This window comes from Photinus pyralis, unplaced genomic scaffold, assembly GCF_008802855.1.
Source record: "Photinus pyralis isolate 1611_PpyrPB1 unplaced genomic scaffold, Ppyr1.3 Ppyr1.4_LG4, whole genome shotgun sequence".
Lineage (NCBI taxonomy): Eukaryota > Metazoa > Arthropoda > Insecta > Coleoptera > Lampyridae > Photinus > Photinus pyralis.
In genome coordinates this window covers 20,683,595-20,706,618 of record NW_022170511.1, presented here as the reverse complement: position 1 = coordinate 20,706,618, position 23,024 = coordinate 20,683,595, and the positions used below count along the sequence as shown (strand labels likewise).

Genomic DNA, 23,024 nt, shown 5'->3' with positions numbered 1-23,024 from the left:
GCTCTAAGCGATAAATCGGAACCTTGTATTGCGTCTATGGGCACGGAATTCGCGATTTCCTCGGTTAGAAAACCATACCGGGTTTCCGGATTATTCGAAAAGAACCAGTTATTCTGGGCGAAGTCCAGAATCATTCCCGCGGCTTTGATAAAATCTGCGCCTAACAATGTCCGACTATTAACAAATTCAGGGATAGCTAACATGGATGTCTGAATTTCCTTTGACTGGAGGTGAATGACAATGTTAAACTGTTTGGCGATCACGCGTCGTTCATTTCCGTCCGCAAGCTTAATCGTGACATCTTTGTCTATGAATGGCTCTCCACATGAGATTAACAGTTTATACAATTGTGCTCCAGCGATACTGGTTTTAGAACCAGTGTCCAAACATGCTGACCCGTGAAATTGGTGAATTCTGATGGGTAGCATTGGCCGTTCCTGGTCAGTAGTTGAAGAAACGTTCAGCATATTGAATGTCATCATTGAGGACGTTGAACAATGTGATGACTCTTGGCTTTTAGACGTACACTTGGGGCAGGTGCTGCGAATGTAACCGGGACTGCCGCAGCCAAAACATACCAATTTAGGACCTGAATTAGTGGTCGAGTTATTAGCGTCGTTTTGCGCAGGTGGGGCCGACGGACGTGTACGAGAGGCAAACTTCCTGCATTGGGATTTTGTGTGCCCAAAGTTATGACAAAATTCACATTTAGGCCGAGGTTTATTTGGTTTTTCCTCAGGAATAATAGACGGGTTCGATGTCTTGATGAAAGAGCCAGAGTTACTCAGAAAGTTCTCTTCTATCGACCGAGCTTTATTAATTAGCGTGTCGAAATTGTCAACTTGTTCGCGGGGTAAACGTTCCCGAATTCGGCGGTTAAGAAGACCGTATATCATATCGAGTTTATGCTTTTCGTGTAGCTCGGGTTGCCGTGGAAGACGTGCTAACAGTGAGCGAGCATTTGCTACGAATATATCGGTTTGTTCCTGCTCCCCCTGCTCTTTAGAAAATAGTTCGCGATAGATTTTATGTGGCGGTTTATTGAACCCGAAAGCGTGGCGAAGAGATTTCAATGCGTCTTCCCACGTAGAGACTGTATCTCGAACTCCATGCCACCAAGTAGCGGCTTGGGCATCAAGAAGCATTGACAAGCCCTTAAGAGCGTTGTCCTCAGTAATCATTACGCATTCCTTGTAAACCGATATCGCGTCAATGAATGCATCGCAATCGTCGCCTTTGTTACCCGAAAACCGAGACGCGCATTTTGAAAAATTCCCACTGAGTCCTGGTGCAGGTGAAAGGCTGGCAACTTCTCGATTTGTATTAGTGATAGTAGCAAGGAGTTGCTGCAACTGTTCGTTCGTCATGGTAACCGTAGTTGGATTCATTGTTTGTTGCGTATTTTCTTGATCAACGGACGTTTCTGCGACTTCTTGTGTCGAATATTCGCGATTGCGTAGCTTACGCGGCATCAACGTGAGATTAAGCACTTCCGAGAGTGTGAGCACGTTTGATGAAGATGCAGGAGCACGTGTGTGAATCACGTGTGCAAGTAATTATACGTAAGGCGCGAAGTAATGCCGTGATGCATGTAGCAATACAATAGGAATTAGAATTGTGGTACTTACAGTTCTAATTTATGCACTACACTTAGGTTTAATTGTAGTTTTCACTAAGGTTTGATTAAAGGTTCGGTGCACATTCTTTACAGTTCCAGCAATTTTGGATTTTGAAAAAAAAATGGCACTAAGTTGGGCGCCACTTATAACGCTGATATTAAAAATAACGACGTTATAATAATTTATTTTGAAGAAAACACTTACATAATTATTTATGGCGACGCATTGTTAATTATTTGACAACAACTCTTAAAACAAAAACAAAACAATATGGGACGCCTATCGTAGTTGGCGGGAACGCGGCCATGCCTTCTGCCATGACTTTGGCTCCTAGGGAACAACTGCCCTCGAATAATAGAAGTGGCGTTACAAATTAGTGGCCCCGAGCTGCACTCCGCACGGACCGACCACAGAATTCTTGCTGGGTTACCCCTACTCCTTAGACGGAGCCTACTACATTAGGGACTGCGGCGGCTAACCTATAAAGGTGTCCACCAAAACCACTAGCGTCATCTAACGACAGAGCATCTTGGAATTAACCCTACGAGTAGGCAGATGGAGACCTAGGACAACTAACCACTTTCCGTACCGCTACTCCTTGGTAGTTTGATACGGGCCATCTGATCATGTTAGTTTATTCTGCATACAGGGTGATTCCTATAGTACCTGCCACCGTTTGGGAGCGTATAGGGGGTGCCTAGGGGAGTATTTTGATATAGGACACTTGGGGTCGGAAATCTAAAATAAGGGCGCCAGAACCAAATTTATCTTCTGGAATTTCACGCCTGTATGTAGGCAACCCAACCGACCGACGTTTCGCGCGGAGCGATGCAGAGCGAGTTAGCGCGAGGAAGCGACATGGGAGGGAAGGAGGGAAAACGACAGTCAAAAGCAATAACGTTTACAAGTGTTCAACGTGGCCACCGTTGTTCTCAATGCACTTCCTACATCTAGCCAACTATTATTATACTATTGCCATAGTGTTTATTCACTTGATACGCGTCGTTGCAGACGGGATTTCGTGGGTTTAAACAAAATTCTGATCAAGTGTCAGCCACACATCGCCGCCTGAGATCGCTCCGTGTGCACCGCCGGCCGGTTGGGTTGCCTACCTACAGGCGCGAAATTCCAGAAGGTAAATTTGGCTCTGGCACCCTTATTTTAGATTTCCGACCCCAAGTATCCTATATCAAAATACTCCCCTACGCACCACCTACACGCTCCCAAACGGTGGCAGGTACTATAGGAATCACCCTGTATGTATGTTTTTTTAAACGCGAAAAGCAATCTTTTGACAACGTTTTACCTATATTCGTAGTGTTTAAATTTAAAGTTTCATTTAAATATCTTCATAAATAAAAAAATTAGCATTGGACCTGAGTCTAACCAAATTGTTGACACTGCGCAGGCGCAAAACCAAAAATATCGGCCCGCACGAGATTCTTGCACCAAGACCTTTCAAATGAGTCTCATTTTAGTTAGATTAGTCGTGTAGAAGTAGTACCTGTGACGGCCCGACGCGACCGACACACGGACGACAAAGTGTATCCAATAGCCGTTTTTTCAGTTTTACTAAAGTACGCTAGGAATGTGACAGGAGCACTATATCTGGGTCGCAAAATGAACACACACACAATTGATTGATTGACAATAACAAACATTTATCCCGAAACACATAAAAAAACATAAAATAAAATCCCAGAAAAAAAGACAGGCTATACAGCCTGTTTTTTTACAAAGATATCTCTGACGCAGGCGAACAATAACAAATAAATAACAAAAGTGCACCAGCATTCTCGGAATCCGCGCCGTTCGCGATAAACAACCTCCTTATCGCAAATTTGATCAGCTAATGTTTAACCCTAGGTTTAACCTTTATCTAAATTAAGTAAATGAACAGTACGATAAAACTACAACAAAAATTTAAGCAATTACAAAACAATTATAATGGAAAGCAACACTCACGTACTAAATTAAATAATACGGCATAATTCTGTGTTTCTTTTTCCTAACCTTTTTCCATTCCTGTCTGAATTTTTCTCCCCCCTTATCTAACTTTACTCCTAGTCATTCTGGAAAAATCCCAAACATTAAATAGGCTCATAGTTTCTCAGTTACTGAAATAGCTATTTCTACTTAACTAAATCACTCACATAATTAATCGCCACACTTTGTAAAGGCTCACTAGTTCTAGTCCTAATAGGGGCGCAAGTGAGGAAAAGGTAATTGTTGTAAATAGTACCTACTTTCAGATTTATTGCAAGAACTTAACCGTAAGTAATAACGTATTTGCTTTTACCCCAAAGTTAAACAATACAACAAAACAAACTCATTCACTTTAAGCTTTTCAGAGCCTTTAATAGTAGGTAGTAGAACATGAAACCACATAATTTTTACAAAAGTCTCTAAACTTCTGCCAGGTTAGGACCGGTTACTTAAACAAAGAAGAAAAGTACGAAATCGAACTTTGTAACGAATATTTGAACCAAAAAAGTTCTCCCTTGACGAATAAACGAAGAAATTCTACCTCAAATTAGGTACCAAAATACTGCGATGCTGCAGTGATCCGATTGCAGGACTTTTTTCGTTGACGTCGCACTCTGCCATTTCGCGTACCGATGGATACATGCGCCAAGTACCATACCGATGTGCTTACATTTTTACGTTCCATACGCTGGGGTTTCGTTATCATATATGTGTCAATATTGACCGATGCGCTTCCTGGTGTCAAAATTCATCAAAGAAAACGATTTCTGTTGAAATTTACTGGATCATATTTTAAACGAATATGCCAATGAGATAACAATGTCTACGATTTGATTGTTTCTAAAATTCGAACACCCCTCATGCTCAATTTCCGTCACTAAACACCCTAACCAATTTGTTCGAAAATCTCCAAAATCCATTAGGTCGTAATATGTCAATGCTAGTATAATGTCCACAATGAAATCCACACTTTAGATTAATTTAGAACCTCATAATCATAGACACCATCGCACAACCCGAATTTTGAATTTGGGTAGGTACAGCTTAAGACCTATTCTACTTTCTTTTAGGTCCTTGATCGAAAAAAGATTTTGGTTGACCTCCGGCAAATGTCATATTTTTTTAAAATTTCAAATACCCCCCCCCCCCCCCTTTCTCTGGATATCCCAAACTACAAAATATCCAATTTTTGCAATTTGGCGGACTTTAATTGTTCATAAATAAGGAGAATATTAGGTACATTACGAATTTCGCAAAAGCTGCTTCGTACGTTGTTTAATATAAACACATTACAATAATTAAATTACAATTAAACTAATTTCATTTAAAAACATCTTAAAAATCGAAAAAATGGGGAGACGGTGGCGAGCTCAAGTAGGCGGCGTTAAGAACGGCAAGGTGTTCAGCTTTAGCCCGAGCGACCTCGGGGGTGTCTTGTACCGGAACCGGGATATCGGTACCGACGGCGTGAACACCGTGAACTCCGGAGGTGAAGTGGGTTTGTCTCAAGATGCCGAGATCGTCGTAGTAGGAGAATCCGCCGTTGACATTGCCGAAAGCGTCGCGATCCTCAACTCTGGAGATGCCTGGAACTTGGAATCGGAGGTTGTAGTTTCCCAATGTGTCGTGACGGACCTCTACGCTGTCAATTGGCGCGGCAACGGCTGCGGCAAGGCAGATGGCTAGGACGATCTGGAAGAGAATTTGAAAATTAGTGACGGGTTTTCGTAAATGAATTGCGACGAACTCACCAAAGTATTCATTTTGTTTGAGTGTAGGGTTAGAACTGATTGATGGATGATAATATAGCGCTTTTATATATTTAAAGAAATGGAAAGTGTACGCACATATACAGCCGGGTATTTAATAGTCAACAAACAATAACATAAACAAATTAGTTACTTAACACATTTTTGGAATTTCACTTACTTGTAGTTCCTCGTTGGTAATTACTGATTTCATTATATTATGGTCACGTGATTAACATGCACAACCGCATTTTCCATTCTCTTATCATTGTACAATATTATGTGTTTGTGTAGCGTTGGCCATGATATTATGGTACCTAGGTGGCCATGGAAACAATACTTCACATTGGAGGTTATACAGGGTGAATACTTTCAAACCGAACATATAGGGCATTAACATGGGAAAACAGTTTTTCGCAGCTTGTTGCTCCCCAAATTAACTTAGAGGGTTCATAATGGCACCACTGAACCGAAGATTTTTTTCTTATCTAACTAAATGCTAATTAGTTAAGTTTTATTTGTAATTTCTCATTATTTTATCAAAAATTCGCAAAATAAAATGAACTCCGAAAATCATGTAGCCTTGACCCGTAGATTTAAACATCCTTAATTGTCAAATTGAAAAACTATCTGTCGTATTGTCGATATTGACGGAATAGAAGTTTGATTAAATTCCACGGAAAATAAATCTCGCACTCTGCGGTAACTACTGGGCAATCAAAAATGAGTTGCTGTCGAGTGGCCTTTGGAAGTTCAAGTTAAATACGAATTCCCATGTAAACAAAAATTTCAAAGGTGACTCGACATCAACACATATTTGATCGCATTGTATTACCGCCGTAAACGTTTTTTACAATAAACACTTTTTCCTCATTGGAATACATCTAAGTTTTGTAGTAAGTACAAATTAAAATTATTGACAGTTATCGTACCTTGTTTTCATGACTACCGTGATTTTTTAAACCCAAGTACCCATTTTGACTCACTAATTTCGCAAAATAATAATTAAATGGGCATCTAGACGTTAATAATTTGCAAATCATAAAACGCGAAAAAAAATCTTCTTTCCAATGATGCCATTATGAACTCTCTAAGTTAAATCGGGGAAGCAACTATCTGCGAAAAACTGTTTTCCCACGTTAATTCTCTATGTTCGGTTTGAAAGTACCTATTCACCCGGTATAATTTTAACAGACAAATGAGAAACCACCCTTTTTTACATTCATTTTAGGAATTCACCATCTTTTGCAAAAATTGATCTAGTAACAATTTATTATTTAAGAGATCATAGATTAGATTTTGGTTATTGTTTTGAAGCAAAAATATTTTTGAAAATAGATAATCTTAAGATTAAATAAAGTGGTTTACATAATTGTACTGTGCAATATTTACTATGGCAGTTTATATAATGTGTTGATATAAGCTCATCTCATCCTATATACAGAAATGCAGTGAATATTTAGGTGTAGGAGGCTTTTTCAAATATCTGTCTCAACGTAACAGAAACAAATTATCAGTTTGAACAATTCAGATCGAGGAAAATGACAGAATCGCCTCCCCTATCGTATTGCTAATGCGTTTCCGAATATTTCAAGGTGCGAACCAAACTGTGTATCGGTAAAGCAATTAAAGAAATGAAAAAAGATTGGAAAAACGCTAAATAAACAGTTAAAAGAATCTAACATTGTATTAATAATCTTCTAATTTTTTAATAGTCAGCAAAGCTATAAGTCTCATACTTACAAGAAACATGCCCACGCTTTAAGGTAAACGAAAGGTCTAAGAACACGTGGTATTAATCAAGTTGTACCAAATATTATGTACTTGCAAATACTCTTCTAACTGACTTGTGTGTTTTAAGGATATTGCGGTTCCCGGTTCTCCAATAGGACCTCATTGTTATAAACAGAACACCCTATATATTTTAAACTAAGAAGATTCAAAAATATATCACTAAATAATTTAAAAAAAACCAGTATTGATTCAGACAGATTTAGGGAAAATTGAAAGCTAAACAATATTTTTTCAATCTTCTTCTTGAATCTTTCTTTAATTTTTTGTCGTCAATTTTTGAATATCATACTCGGTGTGTATAAATTTTTGAAAAGAGAATCTTTTTAGATTAAAATATATAGGGTGCTCTATTTCAATGAGGTTATGTCCAACAACTTTTTACCTAACCCCGTATACTTATTTTGAAAACGGCTGATTATTCAAGAATCATTATAAAGAAGCTTAATAATCATTTCTCTGTGTCTCTTTTAACTAAGATGTGTAGAATCATTCTGAAATTTTTCCTATTTTCTTTTTATAGCACTATAATTTATCAAGGTGTCGAAAATGGAATACCCTGTACATTATCGAATTCAAGATACGTTAGGATACTGGATGCATGGTGGCGCGATCTAGTTAAATATACAATTTTTAAAAACAGTGATTCCAAATTAAAATCATGTTACTACTTTTACATTATCAACAACGCTTAAAAACTGTACGCTGACATAATATAAACAAGTATAAATTGTGAACAACTCATGTGCAGATAAAGCCCTTCGTCCGACAAATTTTTTAGATATTGGCACTTAAGTTCTCACAGCCGCCTTTTGAATAAAGTAAAGCTAATTCAATTTTAAGGAAAAACTTCCTATGAGCGTATTTCCTAAACGTTTCAATTTTTGAGACACAGGGTGGCACAGTTACAAAAATCAGATTTTTAATAATTAATATTAACAATTAAGATAATATTGTAGACATCTTCATTAAATTTGGTACATGTCTTCTATGCATCAAGACGCATTTTCTGATGTGCAAAAGATTTATTTTCTTTACCAGTGGCGTCCGTATGAATTTAGCATTGAATATTTTTTAAGAAAAAAAAACTACGCCACTGCTTTCTCTTAAAATAAAAATCATTTTTTAAATCCTCATTCATTTTTGATCAATTTTGATCTGGTTTTCTTTTTCTTTTTCTTGAAGTAAAATGATTTTAATTTTTTTTAACCGAATATCATGCGTCGGACAAAGAAAATCCAAAAGATCAAATTTGCTGAAAAATGGATGAAGATTTAAAACATAATTTTTATTTTACGAGGATGTCGTGGCGTAGTATATTGTTCTCTAAAAATATTCAATGGAAAAGCCATACGAACGCCACTGGTAAAGAAAATAAAAACTTTTGCACATCGGAAAATGCATCTTGATGCATAAAAGACATATACCAAATTTCATAAAGGTATCTACAATATTATCTCTGTTATTATTAAAAAAAACTGTTTTTTTTAACTCTACCACCTTGTATCTCAAAAATTAAAAGGTTAAGGACATACGTTCATAGGACATTGTTTTCTTAAAATGGGTTCAAGAATCGCCCCTTTAAATATTCGCATGTCTTTAAGGAACACCCTGTATATACGTATGCCAAATTTGAGACAATTTGGTCGTCGCATGTAAAACTTATGCAAGTTTCCATTTCCGTACCATTTCATTTCAAAAAATAATTCCCTAACATAATTAGCCGTCTGGTACACCTTTAAGGTATAAACTACCTATTGAAAAATACAGGGTGATTCCTATAGTACCTGCCACCGTTTGGGAGCGTATAGGGGGTGCCTAGGGGAGTATTTTGATATAGGACACTTGGGGTCGGAAATCTAAAATAAGGGCGCCAGAACCAAATTTATCTTCTGGAATTTCACGCCTGTATGTAGGCAACCCAACCGACCGACGTTTCGCGCGGAGCGATGCAGAGCGAGTTAGCGCGAGGAAGCGACATGGGAGGGAAGGAGGGAAAACGACAGTCAAAAGCAATAACGTTTACAAGTGTTCAACGTGGCCACCGTTGTTCTCAATGCACTTCCTACATCTAGCCAACTATTATTATACTATTGCCATAGTGTTTATTCACTTGATACGCGTCGTTGCAGACGGGATTTCGTGGGTTTAAACAAAATTCTGATCAAGTGTCAGCCACACATCGCCGCCTGAGATCGATCCGTGTGCACCGCCGGCCGATTGGGTTGCCTACCTACAGGCGCGAAATTCCAGAAGGTGAATTTGGCTCTGGTACCCTTATTTTAGATTTCCGACCCCAAGTGTCCTATATCAAAATACTCCCCTACGCACCACCTACACGCTCCCAAACGGTGGCAGGTACTATAGGAATCACCCTGTATATCAAAACTCTAGGACAATAATTGTCCTAGAGTTTTAATATTATTTGATATAATTATTCCTCTAAAAGTAGGTCAAAATCGAAGAAGTGGGGAAGTTCGGACGGATGGATGGACAAAACCGAATGACTAGCGTATTTTTTTCCGGCTAAACGGCTGAATTGATTGGTACCAAATTTGGTACACACATTATTAGACATCAAAGAAAGAGCTGCGAACCTTTTAAACAGAATCGCATATGCTTTTTTAAAGCTCTACCGTACACTTCTCATAGATTACTTTCAGCTGATGACAACCCATCAGTTGGAATGTCTTCGAACAAAGCACAACTTTCAGAATTCAATTGAATCCTCTCACAGCGGGTGGCCACAGGTTCATTTTAGAACTGAGGGCGTTTTAAAGCAGAACCTTTTACAATATGAAACCCTGTAAACTCTATTTTCCTTCCCTTACTGATAAACAATGTGTGGTTTTACACCACTTGGACATGTGCCTTTGTTACATGGGAATAAAGATATCGAGAGGCAAGTGGAGACATTTTGTCCCAAAATACTGTCATTAATATTACTATAAGGCACAGATCATTAACACCTTTCAATTACTATTAGAGGAAGACGAAGAAGTACTCAATATTTATCAAAAGCAGAAACGGGCGGTCACTGAGGCGGTCACAAAAATGTCCCAATCAATGGCATCGCAAAATGGTCCAGCAGAAAACAAAGTTTATCTGTCATAAATGTGAATCGTGTGCCACATTGAGCTACTAACAGTTATTCGGAAAACCCCTCAAAAATGGGTTTACAATTAGTATAAGTAGGTGCATAACACCGTACTTAATTTGTTTATGTTATTGTTTTTAAGCGTTGGTAACTGTTTGTATCAGTTCACTTTCCATTTTGTTAATTATATAAATAGCCAGTTGTCAGTTTTTCATATCACACACGTCCACAACTCGACAAACCAAACAGTACAATGAACACTTTGGTACACACTACCATTGTCGATTTTTCATTCTTGATTTACGAATTGTTTTTTTAGATCATCCTAGCTATCTGCCTTGCCGCAGCAGTTGCCGCGCCAATTGACACCGTAGAAGTCCGTCACGACACATTGGGAAACTACAACCTCCGATTCCAAGTTCCAGGCATCTCCAGAGTTGAGGATCGTGACGCTTTCGGCAATGTCAACGGCGGATTCTCCTACTACGACGATCTCGGCATCTTGAGACAAACCCACTTCACCTCCGGGGTTCACGGTGTTCACGCCGTCGGTACCGATATTCCAGTTCCGGTACAAGACACCCCCGAGGTTGCCCGGGCTAAAGCTGAACACCTTGCCGTTCTTAACGCCGCTTACTTGAGCTCGCCACCTTCTCCTCATTTCTTTGATTTTTAAGGTGTATTAAAGCCAAATTAGTTGAATTGTAATTTAATTGTATGTAGGTGCTCATTAAACATATTGTAAAACCAAATTCTTTAAACGTTTTTTTTTCCAACCCTAGGAATTGGTAATGACCTAGCATACGTCATATACTCAGACAGCATTGGAAAGGTGTAACGGATAGAAGAATTATCGGAAGAGTTAATGCTTCATTAAAATCAGTTAGATATGTGCTTTATTCTCATAAACAAAAACTACCTGTAATAAAAATCCTCAAAAGGGCGAATTTTAGATAAATAGACCTAACGTACTAACATCTTTCTTATCACTTAACCCCTCTGATACATCAGTCAATCCAATGGATGATATAATCGAAACAAACTTTATAAAATATTTAAAAACGGAAATAAAGAGTAGAATATTAAATGAAATATAGTGATTGACCATCTAATAAGCATTTCTAGAAGTGTGTCCTTCTTAAGATGTTTTAAACTGGAAGATTTTAAGTGAATTGGCAAGGAATTGAATATCTGGGGGAGTAACGTAGCCCAAAAATGTTTCCAAAAGCGGGGTTTGGACGATTAAATATACGTAGCGCAACCAGAAAGTAAAATTCCGTAATATTTATCCTGTCCGGATTTTTCTCCTTTTCCCCATCGACCAGTAAAAAGGCATGGAAAGCACCTTCTGTTTGGCCTTTCTACTGCTACCCAAATAAGATAGTCAATATCTTCCTCTGAACCTCGCTGTTAGTTCAATGTTTTTCCTTTCTTGCCTATGATATTTCGGCACCTCCTTCATTATCAGCTCATTGTACATTCTGGTTCCTCGTGAAATTTTCTCTCCTTGTTGCTGTACTTCCCATCGGTATCCGCTTTTGCTCTTATTCTCATCGATAAATATTCGTTCACCAATTCAGTTACTGTTCCTTTCCTTTCTAGTTCACTCCATTCCTTTCATCCCCACATCACCGTTCCATACATCAACGCCCCGCTCACCATTGTATTAAGAATGGAGTTTTTTATTTTGTACTGGTACTCTCTCCTATTCTCCACACCTGTCTCATCGCCACTTCTCGCTTTTTTTTAATTCCTTTATTTGTGCGTTTGGTCCATTATTTCGTTGTATCTGGTTTCCTAAATATTTAAATTCTTTCACTTCCTCTGCCCTTTCGGCCCTCCATTTCCATATTGACTCTCTTTTCGCTTCTTCCCTCCTACCACAAACTCATCATCTTCGATTTTTCGACATTTAATTCCATTTCTCTTTCTTTCGACTACTTCCCATCATTTCCTTCATCAGTTTTTCCTTTGTGCCTTTACTTATTACTGTGTCATCAGCGTAATTAAATAGGGTTGGGCTAGGTGGACATCCTTGTCTCAGTCGCTTTATTGTCCAGAACACTTCGGACCCCTTTCCTCATACCCGTACCCTACTTGTTTTCGCTCCATATAACACTTTTATCCTGTATTTAAATTATTATTATCCTCCATCATCTTCCATACCCTTTCCCTATATCCACTCTCTCAAAAGCTGCCATTAAATCCATCAAAAACGCTATCACTCTTTTGTTATAATAAAAAATAATTAGGGGAGAAAATATTTCAATAAAAAGAAATTAGCACTGAAATCCCTATGGTGCGTAAACCTACACCCTGTGTAAAATCGATTGTAGTAGAAAGAGACCTTTTATAAATCCCATGTGTGCTTCCTCTATCATTCTTTTCTCTTCTATTTCTCTTTCCATACCATTGAATATACTCTGCACGCAGCCACCATTAACGCGATTCTTCTATAAATTTCCATACAATCTTTGCGTGCTCCTTTCTTCAGTCCCTAATTGCTGCTCAATATCAGCTCCACTTGATGTCTCATCTTCTTCCACCTGCTCATTTCCAGCTTCCTCTATCATACCCTGCTTTCATTGTACTACTTTTATAAAGTGCTGCTTTCAGTAGTCTTGTATTTGTTGTTCTCCCCACATATTATTTTTTCCCTTCTCTGTTAATCATCTTCCAAAAGTCCTTCTCTGTTTTTATTTTCCATTCCTTTTCTCCTTATTACATTTATTCTCCTTGATCCACTAGTCTCCTTCTATAAGTCTCTGCGTTTTGTCCATAACTTTATGTTTTCTTGTTTTTGGATCTTTCCACTTCTTGATCTTCTTTATCTTTCCTTTTAGACTAATTATTTCTACCGGCTGGTGGTCCACGTCGATCCTTATTCCTACCTTAAAATGTTTTTATTGTTAGTATCTCGGAGGCACTAAACAAATATGTAATAAAATAATCCTCCAAAAGGAATAAGTTTCGCCCAAACCATTTCCTATTGCTCATTGATAATTTAAATCTGAAAATTTACATACCAACATAGTTTTTCATGAACTATCGGAAGGAGATATTACCATGATAGTTGCACTTCCGGCTTTATCGGATGTTGATGGCAACTTTCTTATTTTAAATAAAATACCTTGTATTTTATGGCATTTTTAGCGCATTTTCACAAAAATAAAAAAAATGCGCTATTGTGGCCACTTTGTCCGTCCGTCCGTCCGTCCGCTTAAGAGCAAATGTTCTACTTTTTTCGCTATTTGGTTCGTTATGGTGTCGAGGCTTGCACCAAGGAAGGAATTTTTTCTGCGTTTATTGCTAAAAAAGTTATTGTAAAAAAACCAACAAACCGTTTTTTACATGTTCCATAATTTTACACTTTTGCCGTTTATTAACAATCCTAGAGATCGTTTATAATTTTGTATTTCTGTCTGTCATCTGTCTGTTGGTCTGTCCGTCTGTTCCTTTGTCTGTCTGTCCCTCTATCTGTCCGTGTGAACGATAACTTTCTTTAGAAATGTCCGATCGCTTTTGCATCTCCGTTAGTTATTAACTGAATTGCATGAAATTCAATATGGGCATAGCTTTAGCCATATAATACGCAATGCCCAAAGTTGAGTCGAATCGATTCAAAATTCACAGTGCCCTTTTCGCATCTCGACCATTTATAAACCGAATTGCAAACTTTTTTATTTATAAAAGTATTTGAATGAAATTTGATACATAGGCACTTGGAATAAATGAAAATCTAACGCCAGTTTCAAAATTTGGTTTTGCACATGCACAGTGTCAACTTTTTTATTTATGGAAGAATTGAAACGAAATTTGATACATAGGCACTTGGAATAAAGGAAAATTAAACGCCAGTTTCAAAATTTTATTTTGCCCATGCGCAGTGCCAACTTTTTTATCTATGGAAGCAGTTAAGTGAAATTTGATACTTAGGCGCTTGGAACAAAGGAAAATCTAACATTAGTTTTAAAATTTAGGTGTGCGCATGCGCAGTTCCAACTTCTTATTTAGAAAAGCATTGAAATGAAATTCTTCTTATAAACTGAAATTGAAGTAGCACGTCAAAGATGGATTGCCCATGTGCGACGCTATCTTTCATATTTGTGGCCGGATTTTTACGATTTTAACAGAATCTTACAAATGGGAAATGAATGCAAGTGGAAATGCGCTTTATGTAAATCGTTTACGATTACTTTGTAACTTGAAATCTACCTGCAAATTTACGTCGTTTGATGCCACATTTCCCTGTACTCAGCATCAAAGGTTTTCAAGGTATTCAAGATTTTTCAAAATTGGCTATCTGAAAATATGTCTATTAAATTTAATTGTTATTTTCGAGGTTATTTTTCTGAATTCCTATATATTTATCTACGTGTCAATGGTGTTTGTTGCATGAACTTGGACTTGCTTTTCCTCCTCGTTTTCAGAATAAGATTTACTCATAATTGGGGTGTTCATTTTTCGAGTGGCACTATGAGAATCTCGCTTATCTTAAAAGACAGAAAGATGGGTAAATGAGAGCGAATTTTCGTGCTAAATAATAATTTGAAAAAAAAATTGGAATATTTTCAATAGTTTTTAAACTATCGCAAAAAAATCGCACTAGCCATTCCAACAAAGCCGTTATTGCGAGATTTTTTATGGAGAATTCGAATATGGCATCCCGTTTTTAATCATTTTCAAGATGAACATGTGGCAACCTTATTATTTCTTATGGATTCCATTTTGGATTTTGACATTTTGGGATTACGTCTGTTTTTCTCTTTTCAACGATGGCGATTCAGTATCACAGTTTTCCTAAAAATAGATACAATTTTTCACTTTTTGCTTTGACATGGAATTGATGAGGATTGTCAACTGACCAGTAATATTAATTGTCGCGATTAAACATTGCAACTTTGGTAAATTAACTCTCATCAGATCATGCGATGTTATTATGGACATTTGGTTTTCTAAATCTGTTATTTACAAAAAGCTATCCGTCGTTCATGATTTCCTGGATTGAAGCGTTTGAGAAATATCAACTGCTCAAGGCCGATAGTTGTGTTTTTTCAGAGTTCACCAGACAACTTGGGGTAAAGGCAAAATCAGCTGGGATGCAACATCTCTTCAGGAAACATATTCTTTCCCTTGTTTTTCCCTTAACTTATGGACTATAGCATGTGGTCCAATTATTAATGAGTCTGCCTTGTTTATGAACCCCTAGACAATTTGTTCCACATCCATCTTCTCAAAAAATAGTATTGTGGTGAGAAATGTGACAAAGTGTCTTTCCTGACGTCTTCTATGTGTGTTTGCGTGATTTCTAATTTCTCTAAAGAGTCTGGTGGCCTTTCTGCGAGAGGTGTCTTTCATGTTTAGCTTTTATGCAAATTTCGGAAGAGAAATCTTCGTTTTCTCTAAATTCTCTTCCATTCGCAATGGTACGAAGATTGTTTAAATATCCCAGTTGCCTGATGTTTATATTTCTTGTGCCAGTAAATGCTGACAGAGTACCAGCGTCGACCTGCATCTCCTTCCTCTAATGAGTATTGAGTAAACCACTATCTTTTTTTTTTACAGAAACACAATTTGGTCTACTACTGGCACTAAACACTATACTTTTACCATGTATACCTGATAGTTCTGGTAAGACTTGCATAAGTATGGATCTGTATAGTTCATTGCATTGATGTGTACTTTTTGACTTGTGAATGACACACAGATGGACAGACGCCAAGTATATATTCAGCCCTGTGGTGATCACTAATGTTAAACTTAACGTGCAGGTTATCTGTAGAAAACATTATTCTGTCGTCTGTTGACAGATAATCTTTCTGCTAAATCACAGGGGAGTTGACCCCCGGGCTCCAAACTCGATTTCCACCGATTTTTCCAAGCTGTGTACTTTCTGAGTTACCTATGAGCTTCCGCTTCAGCCCCATAGACGGACGCCAACTGTAATAAGGATATCTGAATGATTGTCACTCATTTTTGTAGTTATTTTCTGAAAATTACCAAGCTATGTAAAGAAACCGTGCTGGTCATCGACACGGGCGACTATGACTTTCCGTAGTTAATAATTTACAATGTTGCATGGTAATTAAGATCAATTTATATGGTTCATTGAATTTTGGGGTAAATTGACACATCGCGTTTAACATTAATCGGGAATTTCTAAATTCTGGGTGATGAGTTAAAATTGCTTTAGAATTGTTATGGGTTCTTTTTGACTGTTTGACCCTCACACTCCGCACTCGTCTATGTCAGTGGACCCGGGGCGCATTACATCGGGCTATAAATTATGCTTTTACGGTGTTTAGAGGTTTGTTTACCAAATTACAAATGACCGATTGTATCAGTTCACTTTCCAATTTGTTTAAATATATAAATAGCCAGTTTCGCCCACCATACACATCCACAAGTGAACAAACGAAGCAGCACAATGAACACCTTGGTAAGTTATTCTTTGACAGATGATGCTTCATTACTAAATTTACGAATTTATTTTGTTTAGATCGTCCTAGCTATTTGCCTTGCCGCAGCAGTTGCCGCGCCAATTGACAGCGTAGAAGTCCGCCACGACACATTGGGAAACTACAACCTCCGATTCCAAGTTCCGGGCATCTCCAGAGTTGAAGACCGCGACGCTTTCGGCAATGTCAACGGCGGATTCTCCTATTACGATGATCTTGGCATTCTGAGACAAACCCACTTCACTTCCGGCGTTCACGGCGTCCACGCCGTCGGTACCGATATTCCAGTTCCGGTACAAGACACTCCCGAGGTTGCCCAAGCTAAGGCTGAACATCTCGCCGTTCTTAATGCCGCCTACTTGAGCTCGCCACCATCCCCCCATTTCTTTGATTTTTAAGGTTGATTAAGGTCAAATTAGATTGTGATATAATTGTATATAAATGCCAATAAAGAAAGTATAATATTAGTAAGTACCATTAAAGTTCCTTAACCTGGCAGCAGTGTGGTTATAGTGATCAAAATGGTTTAATTGGAATTTATACTAGTATTTCTTTAAAATAGAAGACAGGGCTTTAGCAAAGACAGACATTCGCGATGGATGAGAAATTGTTTGATTATTAATTTATTAATTTTGTTTAATGTAAAAACATCGCAGCGTTACCGCAGCCACCCTACAGTCCCACCCTGGCTCTCAGTTATTATCTTGTCTCCCCAAGAATCAAGAGACACCTGAAGAAACCGAGTTTCTACTCGATTCAAGCAGTCTAAGACGCTTTGATGAGATGCATGAACAATGGTGCGATCTTAGAGTTTCAGGGGACCTATGAATATTGGTAAAAAACACTGGAAGCGTTGTATTGATGCTCAAGGGGCCTATTTTTAGTATTTTATTTGATTTCGAAAAAATCTCGATATTTTACAGACACTTCGTATAATGCCCTTTGAGCATACCGTCCTCCCATATTCCGTTCACCAATGGATAAGTTTCGTCCAGACGTTTCACTCACCCGTCCGACACTTCTCCTTTGAGAAATTCTTTTCCACTTCATCAAAAGACATGTCTCTTTCAGAAGATTAATTTGGATTTCGTGAGTGCCCTTCTCCGACTTTTAAGATATGACTAATTACAACCGACCACTACGAAGGGTTGATGATAGGGTTGTCCATCAATTCCTTTACTTGGGACCTTTGATTAGAGTACATTAAAACCAGTTCCTTTAGCCTACATAAAAAAATGGAAAGATGTTGTCTTCTAGGATCAACAGAGTACAATGTGTTTAATGTGTTTGCAAACGATCGGAATAATGGTCAAAGAGGAAATAGCTTGATTATACTCTGTATGAAATTTTCGGAACTATTTCTATGGCCTGCTGGTACTTATATTTACACAAGGCATCTATATGATGGGTGCAAATTCAGGTCGGGCCTGCCTAGATTATGACATAGTGTATGAAGAAACAAGTGTAAAATCAAGTCGCAACGAGATAAAGGCACGACGCGTAGCGGAGTGCTTTTAAACTTTGCAACTAAAAACATTTTACTACAAAGCTAATTTAATTTAACTCCTAATATCATCCAGTCAGTGATTTAGTTTCATTTTTTTTCATATTCACCTCGTTATTATGGAAATTAGAACTTATTTCAGATTAAAATATAAAAAGTAGATAAACCAAGATATTTGGTTATGTTTTTACTATCAAATTTATTCTTTAGTTTTTATAGACTTAAATGAATTATTAGAAAAATGAATTAATAAACATGATTTAGCTTTGAACGAGGCAGATAAAAATTGCCTTTTTTGCATGGCCACCTCACTATTATGTAAATTACATATAACTTATTTAAAATTAGAATATAAAAACCAGGAAAACCAAGATGTATCGACAACTATCATGAGATAGGTATAGGACATTATTATTAAAAGTTGAAGGTTTTTGGAGGAGCTGAAAGATGACCATTTAAAAAATTATTTAATATGAAGTTTTGTAACTTTGGATCTAGAAAAAAACACCCTGTAAGCTATTTTTTTAATGTTTTATAGTACGCACCCAATATCTACAATATCTACATAGACTTGAACCTCCGCTCACCATTGAATCTATTCTCACAATAAACAATGCACAGCAACTGAGTGATCTCTATTATTATATTTTTGGCGCCCCTAGAGTAAGAGCTTTTATTTTTAACGAATGACTTTCTTTTTTTTTTCTCTGAAGTAAGAATTACCTAAATAATCATTTGTTTATCTTTGCTGCTGTCAATATTATATTAAATTGAAAAATTGTTTTATTTGCGTTTGTAATTTTTTGTTAAGAAACCACGATTTGTAAAAGTATCTACTTAAACAAATAAACATTATTATATTATTATTATTAATGTTTTATAGTAGATGTATTTATTTGACTTTTACTTAACGCAGAATAAAAGATACAAAACCTGGAATCAAAATTTAAGTAATAATTTTGACAATATACTGCCGCTTGCAATTTTTCTTAAAAATCGAATTATCTTTAAAACTACTAGCTTTTCGGATATTAACCATATAAGAAAAAAGACGTACAATTACACGTAGAATTCAAAAATGCATTCAAATACAGGGGGTTCCATTTAAAAAAATGTAGCATTTGGGCGCCCTACTTTGTGGGCGCATCCTGTATAATTCCAAATATTTTTAAAATGTGGAGAATATTCAACCATATCATAATACAAAAGCACTCTATCGAAAAATCTTATCTTCAAGGCATTAAGTTACTCCGCGCAATCGTTGACTCACCCTGTACACTGTCTAAGAAACTTATCAATGAGTTAAAACGTTGTGAAAACAACTAAAATGGTTTAAGAGGGAGATAGGTTGCCCTGTAATAGCGCTGTAGAGTTCTGTAAAGGGCAGAGGAAATGGCCTAAGGTCAGAATGCATTGAGAAAGATCTGGAACACTCCTACGAGACTTAAAATGCTTCAACGAGCCCTCAAGAATGCGATTAAATCTTCTCAGGCATTTTCTATGGCGTTTCTAATACTTTTTAGGTCCTTTCCAAACCACAGAGAATCTACACAGGTCTGGAAAGCTATAAAATGCATCGAAAGCGCTGATTAGGTCTCCAAGAAGCTCTGACAAAACCCTAACAGATCTTCGGTGGCACTAGAAGACCGTTGGAAGACATCTGTAGTAAATATCTAGGAAGTTGGACTATACGATTGCTGTAGATATAGCGTTTATAATGTGTTCAAGAGTTTTTTGGGCTTTCCAGAAAAGGAATGGTAAATACACTAAATCTCCCCACGCATCCAAAATTTAATGACAATTAAAGTTGACAGGTAGTACTGATGAAAAGACACGACATGTTTCGGAACGCACCTCGTTCATGTCGTGTCTTTTCATCAGTACTACCTGTCAACTTTAATTTGTCATTAAATTTTGGATGCGTGGGGAGATTTAGTGTATTTACCATTCCTGATCGAGCTACCCCAATGTGAGGTATACCAACCAATTTCATCATGTCTTTCCAGAAAACCTAACGTGCATTTAAAAATCTCTCAAGGAGTGATGTCCACTGTTTGGAACCACGAAAACTCTAACGAGAAGTTCTCGGAAAAAAAAGTGAGCCCTGAAGAACCCTAAAAGGTATTCTCGAAGGAACCGTCGAAAACTGTATCACTTGGAAGGTTATGAAGGCCTTAGAGCCTTCTAGTGTTTTTGTGCTGTGCCTAAGTGTCTCCTAAAGGCATCAAAAGAACATCTGTTCTGTTTGCCTTACAAATGGAAACTAATTTTCTAAACAAATTTCAAAAAGACTGAATTTTTTCAAAAACCGTTTGTTAATATCCGGAATAACCTCGGGAATAACCGAAAGTTGCATTACTTGCGAGGTAGGTTTGTAAATTTACAAAAAAATCTGTAAATTCATAGAAACTCATGGTAACTTCTCCAAATACCTAAATAAACGTGTAAAGGTACAGTTACCAACTTGAATTGCCCTTCTGCGCTATCGTATGTTCCCATTTATATTCGTTTAAATCTTTTGCATTCTCATGTAGTGTCAACCATTGAAAAATATATAAAACGAAGTGTAAATCCGTAAATGTATGATTAAAGCACATTTTTGGTCATCAAAATCAGTATTTTATTAACACGTCACGAGTAATCTAAGTCAAAGTATACTGCTATCCAGCCAGCCAGCCAGCCATATCGAATATAATAGCCTATTTTTTTTAAATGGGCAAAAGATATAAAAAAAAACTATCATAGGATACAGATGTAAATATGCACAGAGGTTTTAAATGGATTTGCGAAGAAGCGGAGCATCGTTACATTCAATGAAACGTGACTTTTATTTGTTCTGGAATAAAAGGCTCGCACAATTTGAAAATAAGTACACAAATCAGCACAAAGCAAGTAAAACGGCTGTAGATACGGGTTTCAAATTTCCCGAAAAGTGAGATCCCTCCATAGAACAATTCTACTCATTTTGGCATCAGCACGTTTGTAAAATCCAGCACAATATATTTCCGCAATTTAGCAAAGTAGGGTAGCAACTAAGAGGTGTTGGCTTAACCCATCAACCTAACCCACCTGAGTTTTTTGTAATGGCTCGCTTAAGCGCTACCTGATCACAGTTTCGGGACTTCTATCACGTTTAGGTAGAGTAAGTGGGAATCTTTTCATCTTCATATAAAGCTATTTACAGATGCAATTATTGCATCGATAATCGCACCCATGGAATTTATATAGAGACGCGACAAACTTGATACAATAAGCCATACATAGCAAGTTGTCCAGAAACACTTACGTTTTTCATTATAGTGGTTCAACACAAGCCTAATTAATTTCTTTGATGATGATTTACTAGATAGTTTACCAATCTGTGTAATTATGTCAAAAGTCGTTTCAATTGTGCATAATTTTCGGTAGCAATTCGCGAGACTATTAGCAGTTACACCTTTAAACGTTTTAATTTTGCAAATTCTTGAAATTGTCTAAATTGTCATAATGTACTCACAGTGAATGTAAATATTGTCAAAGAAAATGTACTTTCCAAATGCCAAGTTGTTATGTTTCTGGCTGTAATTATTATACCGGTACCATTAGTTGATGTTACTGCACCCTAAGGGTTTAAATCAATATCGGTTTTAATAATAACAACAATTACCTTTCTTGTTTGTTTGAAATCCTATTTTAATGAGTGATAGTACCACTTTAACTTACTATATAAAGGTACAATTGCTAGTACAATACATCACTACCATTTTGTTCTATCACAAAACACAATGATCGCTTTGGTAAGCAAACAATTACCTACAAAATGATGTTCTAGTTATTAAATTGCCCATCTTTATTTTCAGATTGTCTTCACATTCTCCGTGACCGCCGTTTTAGCCGGTGAACAATTGGTAGCAGTACAACAAGATACCCTAGGAAACTATGGCCTCAAATACGCCATCGACGGTATCTCCAGAGTTGAACGAGGAGATCTCCACGGAAACGTAAACGGCGCCTTCTCCTACATCGACCCATACGGCATCGTGAGAAAAACCGAATTCACCTCCGGCGTCCACGGATACAACGCCATCGGTACCGACATCCCACTTCCAGTCCAGGACACACCCGAAGTAGCCCTCGCTAAAGCCAATCACCTCTCCGTCCTCCGCGCCGCCTACCTCGCACCCAAACTTCCCCAATTCCAAGGGCCCGAAGAAGGTTTCATCGCCGCACCCATTCCTTTCGCCGCCGCTCCACTCGCCTATTCGAGAATCGCCGCTCCCTTAGCAGTCGCCAAGATCGCCGCACCGATTCATTTCGCCCTCCCTGCCCTCTCGACCCATGTTGGAATTTCCGAAACACCTGAGGTTCTGGCCGCTCGCGCTCAGCACTTCGCCGCACACGCTGCCGCCCGCAACGCTCACCTCTTCCACTAGTGTAGATCATTGATGAAATTATTTATGAATTAAAATATACCTTTTTTTCGCAAATGAAGTGAGTTTTTTAGCCCCCGATAGACAAGGTTCTGGTGTTAGGTTGAAGCTCGCTGGCTTGCCTGCTTAGAAAGAAAACTTTCATTTAGAATTTTTTATTAATGTCAAGTTAAGGCCGATAAACTGACTGAGGTAGCAAGAAAGATAGTCTGGTCATGGAAACTAATATTCCCTATCAAGTAGGCATGAAAATGAAGGTTTTTTGCGTAACTAAAATGACTTGGGCTGAAAAAACAATAAACCTTCCATGCAATGGCTTGATGCAAAAGCAGAAGGAAAGTTGGTAGGTGCAAAATTCAAATCCAGCAAAGCCTACATTATAAATACTAAAAGTTGTTTTCGTGGATGAATA

The 23,024-nt window shown here is 37.6% G+C and overlaps 3 protein-coding genes across 3 annotated transcripts; 2 read left to right on the top strand and 1 right to left on the bottom strand.

Annotated features, from left to right (window-relative positions):
• Window positions 1–4,872: 4,872 nt before the first annotated feature.
• LOC116169838 lies at window positions 4,873–5,671 on the bottom strand. Its single transcript, XM_031486017.1, has 2 exons — window positions 5,357–5,671; window positions 4,873–5,297 (listed from the first exon to the last, which is right to left on the bottom strand). The coding sequence occupies exons 1-2, from the start codon at window positions 5,366–5,368 to the stop codon at window positions 4,941–4,943; spliced, it is 369 nt and encodes a 122-aa protein (XP_031341877.1). The 5' UTR covers window positions 5,369–5,671; the 3' UTR covers window positions 4,873–4,940.
• A 4,710-nt stretch (window positions 5,672–10,381) lies between these two features.
• Window positions 10,382–10,987, top strand: LOC116167608 (cuticle protein 7-like). Its single transcript, XM_031483003.1, has 2 exons — window positions 10,382–10,506; window positions 10,561–10,987. The coding sequence occupies exons 1-2, from the start codon at window positions 10,495–10,497 to the stop codon at window positions 10,915–10,917; spliced, it is 369 nt and encodes a 122-aa protein (XP_031338863.1). The 5' UTR covers window positions 10,382–10,494; the 3' UTR covers window positions 10,918–10,987.
• Window positions 10,988–21,967: 10,980 nt separating this feature from the next.
• On the top strand, window positions 21,968–22,615 carry LOC116168995 (adult-specific rigid cuticular protein 15.5-like). The gene is made up of 2 exons (XM_031485026.1): window positions 21,968–21,979; window positions 22,043–22,615. Exons 1-2 carry the CDS (start codon window positions 21,968–21,970, stop codon window positions 22,613–22,615), a joined length of 585 nt encoding a protein of 194 aa, XP_031340886.1.
• The last annotated feature ends 409 nt before the right edge of the window (window positions 22,616–23,024 follow it).